This window comes from Urocitellus parryii, chromosome 1, assembly GCF_045843805.1.
Source record: "Urocitellus parryii isolate mUroPar1 chromosome 1, mUroPar1.hap1, whole genome shotgun sequence".
Taxonomy (NCBI): Eukaryota; Metazoa; Chordata; class Mammalia; order Rodentia; family Sciuridae; genus Urocitellus; species Urocitellus parryii.
Genome location: NC_135531.1, coordinates 168,197,663 through 168,211,728, shown reverse-complemented (window position 1 = coordinate 168,211,728; position 14,066 = coordinate 168,197,663). Strand labels below are relative to the sequence as shown.

The window sequence follows — 14,066 nt, the reverse complement described above, 5'->3', positions numbered from 1 at the left end:
TTTTTCCTGAGCAAATCGTATACCTTGGGCTCCTCCTGATGGATGTGCCCTCAATTCACTATGAGGACGACCCCTGAGGCTTCGGTCTGCCTGATCACACCTTCTCACATCTAAAACATTTTGAGTCCACCGGCTTTTCTTTGTTTCCCATTTGGTTCATTTTAATACTTGTGATCTTGTTCTACTGTGATTAATATATTTATTTATACATACTTAATTTATACTACACTTTCATTTTGTGTTAATTGATATGTTAATGAGTAAAATATTAATTATGAAATCTTAGGAAAATAACACATAAAAAAATGAATAAAGACCATAAGTACTAATATTTGGCACAGTCCAAGGTACCTTTAAGTGCCATCCAGGGTTCAACAAAATAAAATATGGAAAGTCTTGCTAGAATACAGCGGAATTTCATTAAAAAAAAAAAAAAAAACAAGAAAGAAAGAGCTCAGCGACCCCTGGGATCCCTGGTGGGGAAGCTCGAGGCTCCTGGCTAGACCAGGTCAGGCGCAAAGGGCAGGCCCTGGTGGAGCCCCCATGCCACACTGCCTTCTCAGCCTTCTCAGGGCTGCCTTCAGTTCCTTGTTCCTCAGACTGTAGATGACAGGGTTCAGGGTGGGGGGCACCACGGTGTAGAACACAGGCAGCAGAAGGTCAGAGATGGAGGGTGAGCTGGAAACGGGCTTCACGTAGGCGATGCTGCCAGACACCAGGAAGAGGGTCACCACCACGAGGTGAGGGACACAGGTGGAAAACGTTTTCCACCTGCCCTCCTTGGACGGGATCCTCATGACGGTAGAAAAGATGTACCCGTAAGAGAGTGTAATGAGACCGAAGCACAAAATCACAAGGCTGGTAACGAAGACCATGACTCAGACCTCAGGGAGGATCGCTGTGGAGTCCAGGAGGCTGAGCAGCTGGGGAATGTCACAGAAGAAGTGATGGACTTGGCTGGACCCACAGAACGGCAAGGAGAAAGTGGCCACCATGTGCATGAGCCCAGAGATGCCACCACTCAGCCAGCACAGGGCCACCATCCTGACACAGGCACGCTGGCTCATGATGGCCTCGTAGTGCAAGGGCCAGCAGATGGCCACACAGCGGTCATAGGACATCACCGTTAGGAGGGCTGTCTCAACGGACACCAAGTTCATGAAGAAGAAGGCCTGCAGGGCACACCCCCAGAAGGAGATGGAGGTGTCCTGGGTGAATGAACTGACGACAGACTTGGGGACTGTGACGGAGATAAAGCAGAAATCCAAGAAAGACAGGTGTCTTAAGAAGAAGTACATCGGGGTCTGCAGGCAGACGTCCACGGTGGTGACCGTGATGATCAGGAGGTTCCCAGTGAGAGCCGCCAGGTAAACTAGTAAGAACAGGACCGCATGTGTGGTCTGAACCGTCCAGGAGTCTGCGAACCCCACGAGGAGAAACACCACAGCCTCGCTGCTGTTCCCACCTGCGGCTGCCCGGCTTCCTCCTAGGATAGAAGAGTGGGTTACAGCTCTGTCTACGTGGCTGCCTGCAATGACGTCCCTGAAGCAGCCAGGCAGGTGACTGCTGCATGACAGATCACACACATGCACAGGTGGAAACTATCTTGCTACCTGAAATCTCCACCACACAGCACAGCACTCGATACAAAGTACAACCTCAATAAATATAACATAGGACCTCAGGGGCCTGGAGAGATGAAACTAACATAGAAAATGACACTGGATTTTAATAGGAATTGCATTAAATCTGTATAGTACTTCAAGTCGTAGGGCCATTTTGACAATATTGATTCTGCCTATCCAGGAGCATGGGAGATCTTTCCGTCTTCTGAGGTTTTCTTCAGTTTCTTTGTTTAGTGTTCTGTAGTTTTCATTGTAGAGGTCTTTTACCTCTTTTGTTAGATTGATTCCCAATTTTTTTTAGGCTATTGTGAATGGTGTAGTTTTCCTAATTTCTCTTTTAGTAGATTCATCGCTGATGAATAGGAATGCTTTTGATTGATGGGTGTTGATTTTATATCCTGCTACTTTGCTGAATTAATTGATTGGTTCTAGAAGTTTTCTGGTGTACTTTTTTTGGATCTGCTAAATATATGATCATGTCATTGGCTAATAGTGATTGTTTGAGTTCCTCTTTATCTATTTGTATCCCTTTAATTTCTGTCTTCTGTCTAAGCAGGCTAGAGTTTCAAGGATGATGTGGTATATATATTTATGGAATATGACCCTTGAAATTATGGCCTTTTCCAGTAAATGGATAGAGCTGGAGAATATCATGCTAAGTGAAATAAGCCAATCCCAAAAAACCTAAGGCCTAATGTTTTCTCGGATATGCAGATGCTAATTCATAATAAGGGCAGGGACACTAGGGAAGAATAAAGTTGATCTAGCTTAGGTAGAGGGGAGTGAAGGGAGGGGAGGAATAGGAAGGTGGTAGAATGAAACAGACATTACTACCTTATGCACATAATCACCAATGTGATTCCACAACACATACAATCAGAAGAATGAGAAATTATACCGCATTTATGTATGAAATGTCAAAGTGCATGAATGCATTTTACTATCATATATCACTAATTAAAACACACTAAAAAATTATAAAGTCAAAACAAAAAAAGAAAATTACAGGGGACCATGAAAAGAAAAGGATCTGACCACAAAGATAAGGCATAGTATTCACAGAAGAGAGAAGTACCCATAGGTGGGGAGAAATCAGCGGGGCTGCTCTCGTCTATGGAGCAGACGTATTTGGAAGTGTGCATTTGTTGCTGTGGAGGGTGGGGGCTCTTCAGGGCTTCTCAGCTTTGGTGACAGTGGAGTGAGTGGGTTCCATGACCTGGAAGGCACCTGCCCCACAATGACTGAGAGCACCGCCCTCCTCGATGCCCCTCATAGGGGCACACCACAGCTCCCGGGGCTCTGTGCCTCGCCAGAAGCAGCTGCTGAGCTCTGAAGGGGGCATGTTAGTGGAGGACGCAACCAAGCACAGCACCAAGGGGCATCTGCTCTGGTTGACAAGAGGGGACGAGGGACAGAGGTGGTGTCCTGGACACGCTGGCCTTGCTGTGTGCTGTTGGAGACAGGTGGGAGCTGCTCCTGGGTCAGGTCTTGATGGGTGTTTCGCTGGTTTTCAGACTGGCGTCTAGAAGACAGCGTGTGGAGACAGGAGGAGGATCAGGGTGTGCCCACATCAGGGTCTGCTGGGCCGCAGCTGGGATGGGCCTTCCCTCTCATGCCCTGGCCCTCAGCTCTCATCCGCAATCTGGGACCCAGCAGCAGAATCCTGAGCATCTGGCCGCACAGCTGAAGCACTGAGCAGTTTCGGTGACAATCTTCTCCAGCGTCTGGCTCCCACTGTATTTGTTGGGTTAGTCCAGTGAAACGGCGTCTGACCACATTCCCAGTCTCTGTGAGTGTGTCAAGCCACTCTCAATAGAACTTTGCCCGTAGCAGTTCATGATCAAGAATGTATGCACAACAAACTGACTCCCTGCAGAACTGCAGGAGTTCCAACACCTGTGTGTGCTTGTGAAAGCTCAGCTACCATCGGCACCACAGCCGCTTAGGGCAGGTCCACAAGAACACCCAGAAGGAAACCCCAGGGGAGTGGGCCAGGGGTCTTTCCCTGGGAATCTTGTCTCTCCCCAAGTCCCAGCTCTCTCCACCTGCCCATGAGCCCAATGTTGGAGAGACACCGCAGCCAAGGGCACACTGGAAGGCTCCTGTGAGCTGGAGGAGCAAGCTCACGCTGGGCTCTGTCTTCACTGTGGCTTACTGCAGCCAGATGACTTCTACCTTCACTCAAATGGGCTTCAAAGGACTGTATCCAGACAGGGATCATGGGGACAGAGATGGAGGACCCAGGCATGGGCTCTGCTGAGCAGGATTGGGCCAAGACACTGGGATTGCCTCATTGAAGAGGATGCTTAAGAATTCAGCCAATGTAAACACTTTCATCTATGCACAGAACACCCCTTCAACCTCACACACACACACATACTCTCTCTCTCTCTCTCTCTCTCTCTCTCTCTCTCTCTCTCTCTCTCTCTCTCTCTCTCTCTCCATAACTGTTACTGCTGAATAGTTCAAACCCATAAGTAGAGACTCTAGACGACCATGGTCCTTTTGCCCCACACTTTCGGCAATTATACACCGCTCATGCCAAGATCTGAAATAACTATCATACAAATGAAAGAAATGAATATTTATTCTAAAATTCATGGTCCTCCATCTAGACAGCAGATAAGGAGATAATGTGAAAATCCAAAAGTGCAACCTACTGATAAAGAAGTAAAATAGCATTTCTATCATTTTCCTCACCAAGTCTGGGATCAGACTTACTGCATGGTGTGGACTGATTGCTAGTGAACTGGGTCATGGAGCAACTTCAGTTGTTCAAAATTCCAAACCTCTGTTCCTTTGTCTGAGATGGAACCTCAGCTTCTATTAGTATCTCTTAGGCCAAATGGAGAAATGGCTTGATCTCACGGTGTGGTGTGCTGCAGCCCTGGTCAGAGCAAGATATCTTCGTCTTTCCCTGATCTAGAGGAACACACCTGGTGAGCACCATGCCTGGTGTTCACCTCACAATGCCCAGTTTATGGTCTTTGTGAAAAAAAAACAAAATGCTGGCCAATAAATGAGATCTAGTGAGAGAAATTTTGCATGACTCTGAGCTCTCTGGAGGTAAGTTTCCTTGCATTGAAAATATGTTCTTTGGGAGAAAGAAACCAAAGCACAACTTTGATTAATCCCAGTGGACAGCACAGTGGGAAATACCTCCTTTATGTGGCAGAAGGTAGAAGACTGGAAATTGATTGTATAGTACTTCGCATGCACCCAGAGTTCAGTTACACGCAGCGTTTTTCTGAAGCAAGGGAAGCTTCAAAATCATATGTGGACCACAGACATTAGCCCAAACATGGAGCCTGGGTCTAGATTTCTGTTCCTCTATTTTCTTCCTAAACTTCAACCCAATGGGTCTATTCCTATGTCCTTCCTCAGCCCTTCCTGTCTCAAGTCAAATAAGTGTATGGAGAGGACAAGTGTTAATCTTGTGTTTGCATCTTCTGTGAATTGATCTTAAAGGTGGACCTTGATGCTCTGGCCCATGCACCTGTCCTCACTCTGAGTGATGCCCTTTTGCACCCACATCAGAACTGAGGCCACTGGATGTCTGTTTGGGGTGCTGTTAAATATTTCCTCATTTAAAGTCGAGTTGATATTTATTTGTATGTAGGCATTAGTTTTCTATTAGGAATGTTGATTCTTTGTGGAGGAAATGGGTGGAACATCGTTTTCCTGTTTGTAGTTTGGTATTTCTCTGCATGTAGTCTCTGATAAATATACGTTATTAATTTTGTGGAGTGTTTCTAGCCTTCCTTACTTTTTAAAGCCGCTTAGTTTATTTCCTCATTTGTTGAACTATTCTCTTTTAATTGCTACTTTTAATTGCTAAGATTGTGGATTAGGACTTTCCACCACTCATCCCTTTCCAGAAATGTTAACCTGAACAGCCACTCATGCCAAAACCCAATCACACCAGGCTGAGGAGCTGGGGGAGAAATGGTGGCTCCTGTGTGCAGCAAGAGAGGGAGGTGACAGCTTCCCTTGCCTGTGGCTCCTCTCCCATTCCACGGGGACCACGTGGAGATGGTCTCCAAACAGGAGAAGCTCTAGACCTTGCTTTAGACCCTAGTGCCAGGCCCATCCCAGGGAAACCTAGAGCCAGGCTCTTCCTCAGGGCCCAAGGTCCAGGCAACTCTGCAGCCTTGGTGTCCAGTCTCGCCCTACCACAGGCAGCCTCGGCAAGCCAGGCTGCAGACACGCCCAGCTCCAGGCTGCGCCATGTATGGACTGGCCCCAGTAGCTCTAGGCCCTCTGCCAGGACCCCTGGACCAAGCCTCCCAGCTGACCCCACAACCAGAGGGTCCCTCCTGACACCTACCCCTGACCCACCTAAGTCCTGAGCCTGTTCCACCACCAGGTCAGCCCATGACACCAGGCTACCCAGCCATCCAGTGCAGACCAGACCCGGTAGTCCAGGCTTTAGGTCCAGCCCTGTGGGAGAGCAGCCCAAGATGGCTCCAGGTCCTGACTGTGCACACGCCTCACGGTCAGCCTGGCACCTAGAGATCTAGTAGCCAGGCCTAGCCAGTGACAGGCCAGCCTTCCCTGCCCCCAACCTCAACCAAAGTGAATCCATGATCCTACTCCTGCCCCAAAGCGTCACCATGGACCCACAATCCAGGGCGGACTCCATGCTGTTGGGAGCCAGGTTGTCCCACAGAAGCCAGCCTCTGAGGTGGGGCCCACCCAGTGGTTTGTTGTGGTCCCATGGACACTAGCTCTAGGCCCACCCAGTGCCAGACTGTCCACCATGGCACCATGTTCTAACAGAACCAGGGCTCAGGGCTGTTACAGAAGACCTATCTGGGCAGAGCCTAGCACCAAGCCAGAGGCCGTGGCGCAGTCTCCAGGCCAGCCCCAAAGACCAGGAAGCCAATACATCAGCCACACACAGCCTCCAGACTGTCCTCCACGGACAGAGGCTCGAAGCCAGCTCTGGACCCAGGGGTCAAGCCCACCCCAGCAGAGCCAAGCCTCAGGCCTCCCTCCCCTCAGGAGCCAGGTCCAGAATAGTTGTCCATTTTAAACTTGAGGAACATCAGCATGTGGCCTCGAGTGTGAGGGCCACTCTGTCCCCCCCACAGTGCCTCGTGTACACTGGCTGTGACATAATGTGAAGTCCTGTGTGATGGCCCCTTCTGCTCCCTCCTTGTTGAAGATGCGCTGGCCGTTCAGGGTCTGTGGCCATTGCTCTGCAGGCATGGTCGGCCCTGCGGGCAGTGTCCCTGGAAGCGGGTCTCTGTGTACTTGCAGAGCGATATGCCTTGTTTTGCTTTGGGAAATGGTATCTCCTCACTCAGGGACACACTTAATAAACCTATCTTTAAAATAGGTCACACACATAATTTAATGCCAATTTTGGAGAAAATCATTAACTCTCCCAGAAAGGCCACTGCTTTGTCTGAAACAAAACAAACTGTGGTGTCTCACTTCACACGTCAAAGCCAACACCGCAGGAGCCCATGTGCCGATTATCCAGCTGATGAAATCTGTCTTCTAGTATCGCCACATTGTCCCCCTCGCCCTGTTCTTTTCCAGCTACTACAAGACACGAATGCATACCTACCAACAACACACGCACGTGCAAAGCACTTGCTGCACAGACCCATGGGCCACAGGTGGAGAGCAGGCTGTGGGTTCACAGGTGCGACCCAGTCTCACTCGGACTTCTCTACTCCGCAGCTTGAGTTGGGTCTCCTTAGACCTGACTCCACTACTCTCCTTGAGTCGTGAGAGTTAGAAGAAAAGACCAGGGTGCTGCGAGAACAGAAAGGTGGTGGAGTAAGAAGCTCTATGCCCCACGGACATACCCCGTGTACCATGACACATGGCCACACACCTCAGGAGACCTGCAGAGCCCCAGACACCCAGCAGTGATGCCAGGGAGTGAACGGGAGAGCAGTCCACCTCATCAGGGTCTGCCTCTACCCAGGCCAGCAGAGCTGAGAGGCCCTGAGGAGGAGGAGAGAGGTATGCAGGTCATGCCTGCCTGTCCCAGTACCGCAGGGCTGTTCCCGAATCACCTCCCCAGCTCTGAGGGAAGTGGAGCAATGTGGGTGCTGGGGCAGATGAGAGGAAAGAAATGGCCCGGGCAGCTCTCAGTTGCTGGCAGGCTGTGTGGATTGAGTACTGCCCAGTGGAGGGCAGGGCTGAGGGCCGTGTGCACAGCTGTGGGACTGGGAGAAGCAGCGCAGCCCGACACTTCCCCCTGGAGGCTTGCACGAGGCCTCTGGAAAGAGTGGACAGTTCAGGATGGCCCCCGCACTCTGCCAGGCTGGCAGACAGAGCACGGCCCCAAGATGTCTGCCACAGGAGGGAAGGTGAGGCACGGAGCCCGCGGTGGTGTCCCGGTGGTCAGCACAGCACTGCAGGGAAAGGGGCTGGAGGTGACACTAGCCCACTCAGCCCTGGGAGATGCCAGCCTGAGCATCCTTGCCGCAGTCTGGCTGCAGCAAAATAACCGGGGGGTGACGAACAACTTGTGTAGATTGATACAGCCGGAGTGGGAGCCGTTTATTGTAGGACAACAGAGGTATTTATACATTCCACACAGCTTATCTTAATTAACATAAACTAGATACAGCAGTCAACCAATAAGGAATCTCCACACTTAATGGCTCACTGGCGTTACTTCACAAACCACTCCCTCTGGCATTTTGCCAGGCGCCATCCAGACTTGTTTACAGACTCTAACACGTCCTCACACGGGAGACAAGAGTGTGACAGGATCCTACCTGGAAAAGGCCCGGAACTGCCGGGGGTCTCTCGGTGGCAGAACTGTGAGGTCTGACCCCACTGAAGCCAGACCTACGTCCTAAAAGAGGGTCCGGCACAAAGCTGCAAAGGGCATGGGACATCAGGGCTCCCGAGCACATCTCCAGTCACTGACACTACGGAGAGAGACCCGTGAATCAAGCCACCGTTCCAAAGAAGTGTCTCAGGGGCCCCGAGAGCAGACACCAAGAACGAAGCAATAACACATCAGCACAAGGACAATGTCAACAGAGAGGAGCCATAAAACAAGAAACAGGACATCTGTGGCTGAAGAACGCAACGACTGAGTGGAAGAACTCCATGGAGAGCTTCTATCGCAAACCCAGTCAAGCAGAAGACGTATAGAAACAGAAGGTGGCAAACATCAGCAAAGAGAGAGATTGACCCCTGCAGGGTTGGTGGGAGTGTGCACGGCTGAGCCACAGGGAGTGACCACAGGTGCAGCCACCAGCCATCGGAACACCCAGAAAAGAACCTTCAATGCGGGCCCTGCAGGTCATGCCCCGAAGAACAGGGAAGTCCCCCACTGGCCACGGCGTGGGGACCTGGTGACGGTGTGTGAAGTGACCTGTCAGGCTGAGCTGAGATACACACCAGCTCCTGTCACAATCTAGGCATCTGCAGAGCCTTAGAAAGTCGGACCCACAAAGATGAGACCAGAACGAGGTGCGGGGTCTGTGCCTCACAGATGTGGCCCCAGGCAGACAGGAGGACCCAGACCAGGAGATCTGTTGCACAGGGCCACCATTGTGCCCGAGAGCAGTTTATCTTACACTTGAAAACTGCTAAGAACGTAATCTTACACAGCCTCAGCACAAAACAGCAAAACACATGTTAGATAGTGTGGGTTTTATTTTTTTATTATTTTGAATATTTATTTTTTTTAGTTTTAGGTGGACACAATATCTTTATTTTACTTTTTGTTGGTGCTGAGGATTGAACTCAGGCCTCATGCATGCTGGGCCAGTGCTCTACCACAGGGCCTTAACCCCAGCCCCAGCATGTGTTTTAATTACATGGACTTCGCCTTTTCACAAAATGTAGCTATATCAAAACAGCACACTGTGTACACACTTGTGTGACATGTGTCAATTAAAATACGAAAAGAAGGGAGGGTGAAAGAGAAGGTATATCCACCTAATGGACTATCATTCTGGCTTTTAGTAAAGAGGACTCTGCCACTTAGCGGGAGGCAGATGCCCCTGAAGGGCTCTGCAGAGAGCTGGTGCAGGATTCCACTCCCAAGAGGTATGAGAAGTCGTCCAGATGCACAAGTGCAGCTTAGAATGGCGGCTTCCAGGGTGTGGCTGGAGGAGGAGAAAGGAACTCTCTTCTATGGATGCAAAGTTTCAGTCATGCATGCTGAGGGAGCTCACAAGGAGCACAATACTACTCTGTACACTTAACAAGGTGTTGAGAGGGAGCCAGGCATTGTGGCCACACCTGTGATCCCAGCAATGCAATCCTAGCAACTCCAGAGGCTGAAGCAGGAGGATCCAAGCTTGAGGCCAGCCTCAGCAACTTCCTGAGACCCTGTCTCCAAAGATGAAAAGGACTGGAGATGTAGCTCAGGGGTAGAGCACCCCTGGGTCCAGTTCCCAGGACCAAAAATGTTGAAAGGGTAGATCTCACGTTGGGTTCTTACAACAAAAGGGAGGCACAAGCAAACTTCTAGAGGTGGTGGACACATTGAATACCGTGACTGTGGTGACCTTCTCAGGGTGTCTGCTTAGGAGACAACTCATTCAGTTGTACACGTTAGATATTTACACTTTCTGCATATCAGTCACTATTCAATAAAGCTGCTTTTCACAAACAGAAATGCTGTCGTTTGAGCTCTCCTTAGTCTTATTGATTTAATCATGAGATGGTCAGAACAGCGGTATTAGATTACCTTTTCTTTCAAAATAGTTGTATCTACCATGCGTGCAGGGACCTTCAGACCAGGAAGGAGATGCACCAGGTCATGAAAAAACATCTGACACTCTTTGTTCCTCTGACCCTTCTGAGAATCTTGACATGCGTCTGAGATAAGAAAGAACTGACGGAGAGGAAGGGCTGAACAATACCCACTGATCTGCAGATCAGGGGTGAGTAGGGACCTCAAGCATGCTCCCTTTCCCTCGGCTCAGCTCTTGGCCCAGCGAATACGTGACCGCTCAGTCCTTGTGAACCCTCATGAGGACAGAGGCAGGGGCAGGTCTGTGGGCGTGGAGTGTGGGGCTTGAGCTTGGCTGGCAGAGGCTGGTGTGGGTCCCCAGGCAGCTCCTGCCACATCATGTCCACAGGAGACACAGTTTTCCTGAGAGGAGCTTCCTCAGCGCTCCCTTCACATCCTTATTCCGTAAGGTGTAGATAAGGGGGTTCAGAGTGGGGGTCACCATGGTTTAGAAGAGGGAGATGAACTTGCCCTGGTCCTGGGCATAACTGTCACTGGGCTGCAGGTACATGTAGATGCTGGTCCCGTAGAAAATGACCACCACCGTGAGGTGGGAGGAGCAGGTGCTGAAGGCTTTGTACCTGGCCTCCGAAGACCTGATCCTCAGCACCGCTCGAGTGATGAAGCCGTAGGAAATGAGGATGACCACGGGTGGGATCACGAGGAACAGGATGCTCACGAGAAAGAGCACCAGCTCGTTCACAGTGGTGTCCACGCAGGCCAGCTTGAGAAGTGCAGGCACCTCACAGATGAAGTGGTCCAGCCTGTGGTTGCTGCAGAGCGGCAGCTGCAGGGTGAAGGTAGCATGGATCAGGGAGTTAGCCAGCCCACTGAGCCAGGAGGCGGAGGCCAGCTGCTGGCACACCCGCGGGCTCATGATGACCACATAGTGCAGGGGTCTGCAGACAGCTTCATAGCGATCCAGCGCCATGACAGCCAGAAGGATGCACTCGGTGGAGCCCAGAGCCAGGGACACGTAGAGCTGCACCACGCAGCCGCCGTAGGTGATGGTCTTCGCCGGTCCACGCAGGTTCACCAAGGTCTGGGGCGCCAGGCTGGTGGTGAAGCAGACATCCAGCAAGGAGAGGTTGCTGAGGAAGAAGTACATGAGCGTGTGGAGAGCGGGGTCCAGGTACCAGACGGTCATGATGGCGAAGTTTCCCAGCAGGGTCAGGAGGTAGAAGAACAGGACAAACACGAAGAGCACAGCCTCCAGGCGGGGGTGGGCAGAGAAGCCTAGCAGAATGAACCCCGTGGGGGAGCTCCCATTGGCCCAGTCCATGCCTCCCAGGGAGCTGCCCCTGCAGAGGGAAGGAGGAGACCCAAGAGGGGTGAGAGCCCAAGGGGTCAGCAGACCCAGCCCTCTGTGCTTCTCCCTCCAGCCCACTGACTGTCCACGGGAAACCTCAAACACCTTCAGCTTTGGATCTGGTGATTGATGACCAGAGACGGAGTGGGTGTTTGCCTGCGTGTAAAGACTGTGCAGTGACTGTCACGAAAACAGGCTTTCCTCAGATGAAGGGGTGACGGGCCTCTGCGCTGTGCCAGCCACTGGCGAAAATCTTCACCGAAAACCTGATCACAGGCGCAGGTGGGGGTTGGGGCGCGTGCCCCTTCTTGGCCGCCCCCACACGTGCTCATACTCCGTCTGTGCCCTTCTCTTCACAGTCCAGGAGACAAAACCAGATTGAACACTGACATAACTGAAATGCCAAAGATGAAGATCATTGTTAAAAATATACTTTATTTATTTAGGTATTATTTAGAAAATTTGGCTAAAAGTCTTCAAAGGTCAAAAAAAGAGCAATACTGAAGAATAATATATATGTTACTAGTAAAGAGTTAAAATGCATTATATCATTCTTATAAAATTCACTTAAAAGAATACTTACACAAATCTATTAAAATTCCTTAACTTGAACCTGGAGAAAAATACCAATTAATTTTTTTTTTTGAGAGAGAGAGAGAGAGAGAACATTTTTAAATATTTATTTATTATTTTTTTTTAGTTTTTTCATTGGACATAATATCCTTATTTTTATTTTCATGTGGTGCTGAGAAGAACCCAGCGCCCTGCACATGCCAGGCGAGCACTCTACCGTTTGAGCCACATCCCCAGCCCCACCAATTAAATTTTAAGGAAATGCAAAAAGTATATGAGAGAGGCCAAGGAGCCCGAGGTCATGAGTGAGAGTTGGACAGGGGTGCAGAAGCCCCCTTTGTGAAAGGTTCACAAAGACCTATGCCTGGGAGAAAGCAGGCAGAGTCTGCCTGATGGCCACTGAGCCAAGGGGCACCTCCAGCTCCCACCTCCACGCTGGCCTGAGATTCCCCAGGGCCCAAGGCTTCCTTCTCGGATGGCCACTGACACAAAGACACCAGGAAGGGCTGACTGCAGAACGGTGTGGTGGTCCTCATGAGGTATCAGGTGCAGGGTGGGCACAGACTGAGAACCACCTGAACACACTCTTCCCTGATGGGGACCATGGAGTGAAAAATGCCCAAATAAATCTAAGCTGGTTTCCAATGGAGAGGGGGATAAACCAATGGCACAGGACGAGTCTGCACTTTGTTTTCAGATGAGAAAAGGAGGGAGATGTTAAATAACAGAACACAATTATCATTCTGAAAAATTGTCTGACTGGCCACCACTCCCAATTCAAATTCACGTCACAACCCGTCAGCCCGTGTTGCCCACTGCGTACCCATACCCGGAGCTCAGCGCAGGTTCTGAGGAAGGGATGTGCACGGGTGCAGATTTGCTCCCTGCATGGGAAGCAGAAGCAAGGACGTCCACCAACACTGCCCACACAAACCCGTGAGAGGCCTGTGGAGAACCGGGCTTTGGACCCATCTGGAAGAGAGCCTTCTGCTCGTGCAGAAGGACGAGGGAGAAAAGGAAAGATCGCCAAGAGACTGCAAAGGACCTGGTACAAGAACCTGGACACACTAGCGGCTGTGCCAAGGCTGATGTAGAGCTTGGCACTGCACAGACGGAGGAAAGAGATGCAGCTAGTAACACGCTCCTGTGAGCTGAAGAACCTTGTTCTCCAGGGTGGAGTGGCCCCTTTGCATTCCTGCACCTCTGGGAAGCCCCCCACCCTGCAGCCCCCCCACCCTGGCTGCCCCCCACATGGCCGCACCTTCTCTAACCTGCTGCCTGTGACACCCACAGGGAGAGTGACTGCAAGATCCTGGATCTCAGGAGACAAGGTCCTCCTGGCTCTGGCCCTAGCCTCCCCTGTCCCGGCTCCCCAACCTCATAAGATGCATTTTGTGTCTCTTGTACCCTTAAATTATGTCTACCCCAAATCCAGACGCCACTGACCTCATGAAAACCTGCAAACACTGTAGGCTGCCTGGAAAGGGAGGGTCATATTTACCAAGACTTGATGGATGTCAAGTGCGCGCTAAGGGGTCAGCATGCTGCAAAAGGCTGGCTGCACTTTCCCAGTGTCCTGGGTCACACAGTCACTAGGCCGTTCTGGACATCGAGGAAAACAGGAAGTGGGCAACCTCAGGAATGGCTGGGTGGGGAGGTGCCAGAGAAGCCAGAGAGAGCAACAGGGACCCAAATGAAACTGCAGCAAAGCCTTTATTCACTTGCTGTGGAGCCATGAGGAAGCTCTGAGAGGTAGCAGGAGCCTCCCCTCCCACCCTCCTCCTAGGGAGCACAGTGTATGCCAGGTGTGAAGAGGAGCTGCCCCTGGGGGGACTCA

General features: G+C 50.9%; 1 protein-coding gene and 1 pseudogene across 1 annotated transcript; both read right to left on the bottom strand.

Moving 5' to 3' along the window:
• Positions 1-509: 509 nt before the first annotated feature.
• On the bottom strand, positions 510-2,967 carry LOC144257403 (olfactory receptor 14L1-like; annotated as a pseudogene).
• A 7,828-nt stretch (positions 2,968-10,795) lies between these two features.
• LOC144254667 (olfactory receptor 2G3-like) lies at positions 10,796-11,629 on the bottom strand. The gene has a single exon (XM_077798111.1). It carries the CDS (start codon positions 11,627-11,629, stop codon positions 10,796-10,798), a length of 834 nt encoding a protein of 277 aa, XP_077654237.1.
• Between the last annotated feature and the right edge of the window lie 2,437 nt (positions 11,630-14,066).